Below are 11,196 nucleotides of genomic sequence, written 5' to 3'. Positions count from 1 at the left end.
CCAAGGAAAGTCAAAAGTACTTTACGGTATAAAACATTATAATATTAATATGTTAAACTGTAAAAAAGAATAAGTATTTTATCATAATACAAATTTCATTTTTCTTCGATCATAGTTTACAATGTAATATCATTGGACGGAATCATTAATGCTGATCATATTTATAAACATACATTTGTTAGATATATATACACACATTTAAATGAACTTGCAACCATTAATGGATATTGACAATATATCACTGGAGATTTTGGAATGTAATAAAGACATAGAATTTTCACAAATCGGAATAGCGAGTTATTACAAAATTTCAGTTTACAAAAATATTACATAATTAAAATATTATATAATAATATTATATAATTTTATTTAAATTCTTCTTCAAATGACTTAACATGCCTTAAGGTGCTCTTTGGCTATAAATAGCGAAAATTGAATAACCGCATGTTAAAAACCTATAAATACAACTCTACTGATACTCCATGTTATGTAGAAAACTTGAATTAACCGCTTCTTTTCTTGTAACTATTTTTTGTTCAGTTTGATTATAATAATTTATATACGTGGCTATTAAAGGCTATTTGATTATTTATTCTATTTTAAGCTTTACTCGAATAAAATGAAATATTTCCCTTTTTCAAATGAAATACTATTAACTGCAAAATTGAATATTTCTTTAACACAATTGTTTCTGATCATTTTGCATTCGAAAGTATCTATCTCTTAGAGTCAAAAAAGCTGAGTAATTTTTTACAATCTGCAATAAAATTTGCTGGCTTATTCTCCTTCCTCTCTCTTCCTCTCTCTATCTCTATATATCTATCTCTTTCTCTGGATCATTAATTACTTTTACCGATTTGTGATTGTTTGTTAAAGTTACTGTCCTCGAACTAGTTAGTTTCAATTAGTTACAAAAATAAGAATGTACCGACTGTTTTAAAATTTTGATAAGCAAAATTTTCTATAAGCAGGTATTTTTTATTAATTATTTCAATAAAATGTGTAATGAATCAAAATATTATCGTCCCATTCCTTCCCATCATGCTACATTGTAGCATGTTCGTTTCTGTAACAGAATTAAAACGTCAAATCTATGTTTGGTGAATGAGATTCCGATAATAATAAAAAAATTGAATTCTAGTTTTTCCAATACAATGAAAAGAAAAAAGGAAAGGTTGATTTTGGACAAAAAATTTGGACAAAATTATACACCTTATGGCATTTTATGGGCTATTAGTGAAGACTAAAGAAGCCGAAATTAAACGTTAAATATTTTTGAAACAAAATCTTCATTTAGAATCAAACAGACTGATCAAAAACGATTGGATCTGATCTAGTAGTCAAGTGCTAAAGTAACAAATATAAGAAAAAAAGAACAGTCAACTAATTCAAACTTCTGTTACAAGATTTTGAATAGCAATGAAACTGCGTTTATGGAATTTTGTATATTAAATTTTAGAATATCTAAGCCTAAGGCATGTTATTGTATTATCTGTCCGAGTCTATTTTGCATTGTCAATTTCGTTACGAATTAAAGCCATTTTATGAAAAACGACATAAAATTGCAAAAAATTGCAAACTGCTTTCCTTTAACAAAAACATAAGTATATTAATTGAAGCAAGTTAAAAATATAGTTTTTGTATCTATCTACTAGGATGTACTGAGTAAGATTATTTATATCTTCAGGAAAGAAATACATATATATTTTTTATAATTTCTATGTTAATGTCAATTCTATTTCTACTGGTGTCTACTTGTACATACAAGGTAAAATAAAATACTTAAAATACTACTGTTATATGATAAATAATTTAAAACGAAATGTCAATACTGCTTTAATAAACTAATGAAAAAAAATAAAAATCTTTCATTTAGATTATTTTGAGTGCATATATTCATTATATACAGGATGATTCTCTCGCTTTAGGTAAGAGACTTTAGAGAAGAAACAGCTGACTGGACATTGTTTCGACATCAAAGCCAACATAAACCAGAAATAGATATAAAACTTTTTTTCCATCTTCATTATCGCTAAATAAATTCTGTTCAATCATAATTTTGTTTAAGAGCTCTCGTGTTCTACCGACAATTTGTTGCTTCTGGAAAGACGCATTTGTTTATATGGACGTGTGCGCATTTAACAGCACGACTACATGACGTCATTTTTTTTTTTTGTATCGCATCAATCAAAAATTCAATTTATAACGTTACCAAAGCGACAATTTTGTCGCTACCACGCGTTAACCTAATACATGTTATTGTCGACTGTATTGTTATACTAGATGTTACTTTTGTTAATATCGTCAGGTTTTGTTTTACCCAATAAAAGTGACTTTGTTTTTAAATCATATACACAGATATATTACTATAAGCATTCAAGTTTCATGAAAATTGAATCATTCAATGCAAAAGACATATATTAAGCATAAACGTTAATGGAATTTATTTTATACCTAGCACAATATGTTTTACCACTACAAGAATTTTTTGTGCCTTTATAAATATTATAAAAGATAGATTTGACCAGAACTTTTGAGCATTATACATCATGAAACATACATTCTGTCTAAATTTAAGAAATCATTTTCAATGTATACACAATTACATGTACATTAATATAAAATTACATATATTCGTACTTCTTAATTTAATATATTACAAATTTCAACAAGCAGAGCATCATGATTTTTCTGATTCTCGTAAAGACATATTGCAAATCACTATGACTACTACTGGTATGATTGTTACTAATATAATATTATTAATGCAATATGCATATTTCAATAATCTTAATCAAAAGAAAAATATAAATACAGAACTTGGAATGTTATTATTGGAACTTATTATTTGAATATGTTTACTGTACCCATGAGCAAGAAGAAAAATGATTCCCAAAAATTTTATTCGGCATATCAAGAAATTAAGAAAGTATTGTGTGAGAAAAACAATATTCTATTAAAGTTTAATAAATGAAATATAATAGCCAAAATTATTAGTTAGAATAAAACTTAATCCAAATCAATTTTTATTTTTTCAACTTCTGTAGAAATTGCAAATAATTAATATAATTGAAAAGATTGTGTTTATACAAAATTGTGATCTATAAACAAAAAGTATAATAATTTTTATTCATGTACTAATATGTACTAATATTCATATGATATATTAATAATTAGGAAAATTATTTATTCAAATACTTCCGCAGTTTCTGTTTTCAAGAATAGAACTTTGGCTATAAACTAGTAAGATTTTTATTCTACACTATTTTATACTTTCTTGATCCCATTATTATTCTCACAGCACTCTGTATTTGTTCAATTTATACTCTGAAATATGTGTATCACATCTAAATAAGATTAGAAATAATACAAATATTATATAAATTTAAAATGTTTAATTAGGAATGAATTATTGAAAAAATGTTAAAAAAATAATTCTCCTTATTTTTCTTATATTAATTTGAAGTGTAGAGAAAGCTAATAAAAGAAGTTTTTATTTGTTTTCAACACTGTTGTTTTAAAATAAGGGAACATTTTTTGTAACAGGTAATTATAATTATGTAAAATAGAGTATATCTCGTCAATTTCGATGACCTTCAAATATGTTGTTTCTTAGTAGCATTTTCCTATACGTATAACCATCGATCGGCTTTATTTTTCAAAATATATAACAATATATTTAATAGTATTTTACGTAATAAATTAATTTACAAATGATGTATTTTGTAAACAATTTTTCAATAATAATGGCTATAATTATTACATTTTTAATTAACTAAAGATTAGAATAAAATGTAGCATTTCATATACAATTCATCAGATATTATTTCATCTTATTGTTAGTGGTGATTGGATATCAATTTAATTCAAGCTTTAAATTTTTTTATTTATATTCAAAATTATTATCATTAATGAATTAAGTGTAGATTGGCTTATATAAAAAATATAGTGCTTAGGCCAGAATGTAATATAATCTTAACTTAAATTTAGCTGAGATTTTTTACACATAACTCGGAAACTACAAAAGTTGACCGACGGTTATATACGGTATAAGAAACAGTTATACATATATGTACTTACAATTAGGACGTTAACCATGACAGCATATTTCAAGACCATTGAAATCAGTGAGGTGTACAATACAGAGCCGAAAGATGGCTAGATAAAAGAATGTGGGTCTGATTGATTATTTCTGATAGACCTGACACAATTATAAAGATAAGCAAGCGTATTGACCGAAAATATCCCAAATACAAATAAGACCATATAGGATTGCGTGTGAGCGATAGAAAGCACTATGTAAGTATGTACCTATGTACTTCTCTTGCCCTTCCCTTACCCGTTATCCGTTCCGTTAATCATTTTTTCAGCTCTGCTATTCTATTTGACATAGTTATTAATTAATAATATCGTCAAACAGTGGAAAAGAAGTTTCCTACTTTCAAACAAGATATTTTCCGTCTCTAAACAAGTAAACAGAATTCATTATCATTTTTTACCGCCTAATATTATAAGTATAAACATGATGAATAATTAACTAAAATCACACATGTAAAATGTAGATATGTTCGATTAATACAGTTCAATTAATAGACATTTGACTTTACGGTCTAGCCTTTTAAAAATTATTTTGATAAACGCAGATCGTAAATATAATATCACTACCAAATTATAGTAATTATATACATTGGTTAAATACTTATAACAACATATTTGTCGATATAAACTACAAAATATAACCCTTTCGTCTTGAATATTTTATGAATATATTATCAATCACACGAAGAACTAAATTTTTTAAATATAATAGGCATGTCATATCAAACACTTTGTATAAAGCGTAAAATTCTATTAGAAATTTTGAACATTTATACAACAAAATATTTATAATTCCTCTTTAAATCTTCTCTTATCAAATATTTTGATGTGTTAAGTTTTATTCTCTCCAGGTTGATGATTTAATGTTCTTTAATTCACGACTTTCCGAAGGATCAATTATTGTTTCATGTAAAAGTTTCTTGGTGTTTTGTTTTCTCTTGTTGAAATTAATTTGTTCACTTTCTACAGGCTCACTATATATTTGTGAGACGTTTTGATTTAAATGAAACTTACGGCATGGCACCATAACAGTTAACATGCTAAAAGCGAAACCCAAAATGATGCCTGCAAGTACATCCCACCAATGATGTCTATTGTCAGCGATCCTTGTTAATGAGCATATCACAGTCCACAAGAATATTATACATTGTAACCATGGTTTTAGGAAAAACGTCCGATCTGGCAAACGGCGTTGTAAGTACCACTACAACAGAAAAATGTATTTGTTTAATGGTATAAAAAAAGAAAATGATATAAAGGATTTAAACATTACAAAAAAAATTTAACTAAACGTACATCATTTATGTGAAAAGTATTTTCATATTCTATCAAAAAATTAAACTTTAAGAATTTACAGAAGTTTTTGTAAGAAAAAGAAAAATCTTGTTGTCTAAAACAATTTTTTTATGTTTTATGTAAATAATCTTTACGGTAAATGCGTATAATAGATAAATCTACGAAATTAATATATCTACAAAAATGTTATAAAAATATAATTTAATTTATTAAACAAACGAATAATATGAATTGATGCAATGATGCATAATGAATTAAATTCATTTTATCTAAGTCGATTAATATAATTTAGAGTAAATTATAGTTAACACCAGTACATAGCAAAGTCGATATATGTATACAGGGTGTCCCGTAGCAAATGATATAATAAGATATGGAGTGATCCTATGTGAAAACATAAATCGAAAGTATAGAATATTTTTTCATATGACGCTTTGTTGTCGAAAAAAAAAACGAAATTTAAACGTGTTTAATTAAAAACTGGTCTGATGCACGCATATGATACATTTCTAAATTTTTTTCTGAAAAATTTTACTTTACAGTTTTTATTTATTTTCGCATTTAATCTTCTATCGGTTATTTACTTCTATTCAGTCCTGAATTAAGTATACTAGTTTAAGTAATACTTGTCAAATTTTGAGAACCATTTTTTCGGAAACGAAGCGTCGTATGAGAAAATTTCATTCTATATTCTCTGGGTACTACCGCATCACCAATTTCAAGACACCCTGTATATACAGATTATATCTTCTAAGAGTAATCATTATTTTGCAGATATTTCTGATAATGTGCCAAAGAAATGGTTTATACAAAAGTTAGTCAGTTTTCAATCTGCTATACATTTAGATATTAAAAAATTCCAACGAACATTTTTTCGATTTGAGGTCGCAGTCAGGTTGAGTTTTTTAAGTGGCGCCACAAATTTTGTATTTCACAGAGTTGAAGCTGACATCAAGATGAATTCCACGACCTACTTTCCATAACCATAAGGTGATGTTGGATTCAAAACGGTATTATTGTTACCGTTAGAATTGTTTGATAAACTTATTAATTTGTCCTTGATCTTATTTGGAAAATGTTATTTGATGAAAATAAAATACATTTTAACATTGCTTTTGTTGATCCAACCTGAATTTCTGAATCCAAGAATTTCTAAATTTTATTGCAAACTTATAATATAATAGGTCGTTGAATTTATCTTGACGTTAGCTACGACTTTGTGAAGTGCAAAACTTTTTGGCATTATTTAAAAAAATCAACCTTGACTCTTTATTGAGAAAGAAATTATTTTTTGAAATTTTTAATATTCGAATATGTAGCGAACCGTAAACTGACTATCTTTTGTTCAAAATATTTCTTTGGCAGATTTTTAGAAATATTTGACAAATGGTGGTTGATCTTACAGTATACACCCTCTATGTATTTACATACGTATGTATAAATGACCAAAAGAAATAAAATAAAATGATAGAACAAAAATCTGTAGAAACAGTAATATAATTCTCAATCTTAGATAGCCGGAAACTATACCCATAAGAATTTTTTAATGTATAAAAAGTACTGGAAAATATGAAGTCATTCAAGTGATAATAAAACATGGGTCAAAGTACTTTAAATTTAATGTTCACTATTTCTATGTTATTCCAGACTCGGTATTAGAATTTAACATCTACTCGTATTTGTATTGCAATTTTTTTCTAATGGAAATTAAAAAATTCGAAGAAGTGAATATATAAAAGTTCATAATATATAATCATATGCGAAGGAATTATAATGTTATATAATAATATGTAAATACAATATGTATGTATATATATACCTACTTACCACAATAAAAGTAGTTGTGAACATAGAGAGGGCAGAATGGCCAGATGGAAATGATTTGCTAGAATCCGAGACAAACCATTCTGAAAGTTCTGTATTTGTACACGTATATTTTTCCACATATCTGAAATTCAGTATGTAAATTCATAGTACCAAACAGAAGATCACACATGGCTTTTTAATTTTTATTTAAGTACTATCGAACTAAGATTTTTTAAATAATTAATTAAATATATTATACTGTTATTTCAAATCATATTTTTAAAGTACCTTTGGTTAGAAAATTATCTCGTAGTTTTAAATACGATATACAAATATAATATAGTTATGTATAGTAAAAGATATAAATATAAGAAAGGAGAAGATCATTTTCATACTGTAAAATATATACATTCTTGTGGAAGATGAATTATTCTTACGAACAAAAATGTAATACAATAAAAAAAATGCTTACCCATTGGTGCAATTCTCTGCCTCTCGTGGTTTACACGTATCCAAAAAGTGTGGTCTTGGTTCGCCCACCAGAGTTTTCATAACATTACATATAAACGTTAAGGCAATTATTCCGATCGAATAGTGACCATACCACAACCATATTTGTTTTGCTCTTGAACCAGCGCATCCTAATTCTGCATCATAGCTATCTGCAGAGTAGCATACGAATTCAGATAGCCACATCTAAAAATATGCAAAATACAATGTTATTTACAAAATTACAGAGAAAAAGAATTATAATTCATTAGATTTACAACAAAATTAATAGCTAGCAGAAACATAAGTAAGACTTGCAGTAGCATAAATATATTACATACAGTGTAATGTCCCGTTAATATGCATTGAAAAGAACTGTTATTTCCCTAATTTTTAAGAATAATCTAGGGGAAACGTTATTTTATCAAGAAAACAATTACACAAATAAGAGTAAGCAAAAAAGCAATTTCTATCGCTCAATGCTTGGCATCATTCAAATCCGGTGAATTAGGAGGTGTTATTCGATTGATAAAAACTGAAATTTTTATCATTTGTTCTATTTCTCGATAAAGGAATTCTAATACGTTGCTGAAGTCTTCCTAATTAAGCTGATTCATTCATTATTACTTGATTAATAAGTAACGTTCAAGTTGAAATTCCATAAATATAATTACTAACTATTCCCCACTATGCGTATAAAACTATCCTTAAAAAATAATAATATTTCATATAAAAAAAATAAAATTTGTTTCTTCGTAGAAATAATAACAATAGTATCGTGTTGTGACGCGTAACAATATACATTTTTTCTTTAGTATTTCCCTAAAATTTTTAAGTATCGAAATACTGTAATGTGGAGTATACTAGATACTGTTACACCCCAATTAAGTTCATATTTAGACTTATTTAGTTAATCGAGAAAATATCACTCGTCCACTGCAATCCCTTTTATTGCAGAAATAAAGATGGGAAGCTTTCATTTTTTATCAGTCAGCAAGTTATCGGTTGTTGGAAAACATTAAGCATTGAGCAATGATGACTTTATTCTTTCGCTCACTTTTATTTGTTATGTTTATTTGACAGATTTGAATATGATTTGAACTTTTAAAATTCCAAATATTAATTAATATCCATATCCAATGGATATTACTCACAGATTTGTTAATATTGACTTTGCGGATCTAAACGGCATATCACTTTAAACAAATATAAATCCTTATGTCTTCGATTTTGAATCTTTCTCCAGAGTTGATAAGAAATATAAGGATGTGAAATTCGCAAATCCGAACGCAACTTATATGTATTTATAATAATAATTATGGCCTTGGTAAAAAATGTCTTGTTATATATTTCATGTAATGTACAAAAATAAATTAAATTTATTTTAAAGGTATTTTCATTTTATACCCTATTTTTAAATCTTAAAATCCTGAAAGGATTTCAATGCTTAAATGATTTCTATATACAAACTCAATTGAATATAGCATTAAATAAATTTTCGAATTTAATTCAACATTTCTAATTCATTTAGACTTTTATTTACTCATACAAATTTTGTATTCATATTTTAGAGTAACGCGTTCAAAGAGATATTTATGTTTCTAACACAAAAGAATTTTTATTACTCTAATTAATAATTAATTTAAACAAATATTTGTGTTTGACAGTTTTTTAGAAAATTGTAAAACCTATTCAACAAATATTTTTAAATTATTAGAAATATTAAAAATATTTTATATTTATTTTATTTATACATACCACGACGATCGGTATTAACAGACATCCAAGAATCAAAAATGTAATTGAAATCGTATCTCCTATGAACTTGAATGAAATTTTTGGATCATTACAGTAAAAGCCGATATGTTGTTGCGGAACTGTCCCAAATTCCAATACTGCCAGAAATACAATGACTGGAAAGTACAAGAGTACAATTGAAAATTAGAAGATATGCCTGTAAAAGGAAGTAAAAAATTGTAACCATTCAAACTTCAAATTAGTAAATACATACTTTGATAGTATTTCAACATGATAAAATTCAGATAATTTTCTAAAATAAATCGTACATGTACAGAATGTTAAAAAAACATGTCATTGCTATAACAGTTAATTCTACACCATCGGATCGATGGTGCAAAAAGATATAAGTAAAAGAAAGTACCGGAAAATTGATCTTGACTTTGAATTTTAAGATGAAATTTCTTTTGCTTGAATCCTATTGCACTCATCACGAGGATCAGACTTGTCAAAGGAATCACGAGTTATAACTTGTGATTCAATTATTTTCTTGAAAAATGATGATACAGTTTCATTGGCTGTTACATTGACGTCATTTACAATATATTTACATTTTGCAATCAGGTAGGAAATAAACAGCACTATGTTAGGAAAACAAAAAATTTTGTATTTCTTAGCACGTGAGATAGTACATTCTAAGCCCTAACTTCGTAGAATGAAGTACCTAACTTCATGATTTTAAGTTATTACAAAATTATTTACTGCATGAAAAAATTTTTCGCGCAAAAGTTGAATGATACCAAAAAAGAAACAATTCAATATCTTTATAATCATATAGTCATAGTTAGTGTTGTAGATGTTTATCGTGTGATTTTGCAGTTTTGCAAATCTTTATCGTGCTAATAATTTTCATTAAATTATATTTTTATCTGATATTTTATCTGAAGTCTGTAGGAATAAATGTATTAAACATTGCTGATACATTATATAATTATACCGGTAATATATATACAATGATACATATAAATGTCAAGTAATCGAATAAAATCTCATTATTTGTTTTATTAAGCATATATGTATGTAAGGCTTGAAAATGAAGAATAAAAATCCTGTTAATTTTCTAACTTTTTCAATACGAATTTAAAAGAAACATAATTAGCGAATGTTACAATAACAATACAAGTATTATAAATTACTAATGTTACGCACTACTTACTAGTTAAAAAAACTTTAGTAAACTGTCATTTTCGACCGATACCGATAAAATTGAAAACATCATATTATGTACAAAGATATGTAAGATAAAGATAACAGATATCATATGATTGATATGAAATGAAATAAAGCTTTAAATAAGAATTTCAGAATACCTACGTATATTTGTTTCAGTTTCAGGAAACAAAATAAAGTTTATATATTTCTATTTTATTTTAAAGGAGTATTTGTTTAAGACATATATTTTTTTTATCAAAGAAACAATTTGTACTAAAGTAAATATTTAAAAAAGTAAATAAAGTAAATATTATAAGCGATAATAAAACGTACATTAAAAACTATAACATAACAGACGAAACGTTTTTCGATAGTATATAATTTCTTAATAATTTATTGGCTTCTGACAAGTTGAATATGAGACTGATACTTTTAATTCAATATTTTAGTATTACAACAGCTTTATCGTCACTAATACGATATAAACACAGTATAGTCATAAATAATATATTTGAATATAATTAATGATGTTTAAAATAAAAAGAAAAGATATATGTA

The 11,196-nt window shown here is 26.1% G+C and overlaps 1 protein-coding gene across 4 annotated transcripts in view; it reads right to left on the bottom strand.

Annotated features, from left to right (window-relative positions):
* Positions 1-789: 789 nt before the first annotated feature.
* The window catches only part of LOC139985776 (phospholipid phosphatase 1), a 28,876-nt gene continuing 18,469 nt past the window's right edge, over positions 790-11,196 (bottom strand). For all 4 annotated transcript variants that reach the window (XM_072000500.1, XM_072000499.1, XM_072000502.1 and 1 more), the window contains 4 exons: positions 9,448-9,602; positions 7,673-7,896; positions 7,222-7,342; positions 790-5,302 (listed from right to left, as the gene is read on the bottom strand). In XM_072000500.1, coding sequence (XP_071856601.1) covers positions 4,937-5,302; positions 7,222-7,342; positions 7,673-7,896; positions 9,448-9,602 — 866 coding nt within the window. In that variant the 3' untranslated portion in view covers positions 790-4,936. The remainder of the gene's footprint in view (positions 5,303-7,221; positions 7,343-7,672; positions 7,897-9,447; positions 9,603-11,196) is intronic.

This window comes from Bombus fervidus, chromosome 3 (genome assembly GCF_041682495.2).
Source record: "Bombus fervidus isolate BK054 chromosome 3, iyBomFerv1, whole genome shotgun sequence".
Lineage (NCBI taxonomy): Eukaryota > Metazoa > Arthropoda > Insecta > Hymenoptera > Apidae > Bombus > Bombus fervidus.
The sequence above is the reverse complement of the archived record's forward strand: the minus strand, read 5'-3'. Positions and strand labels throughout refer to the sequence as shown.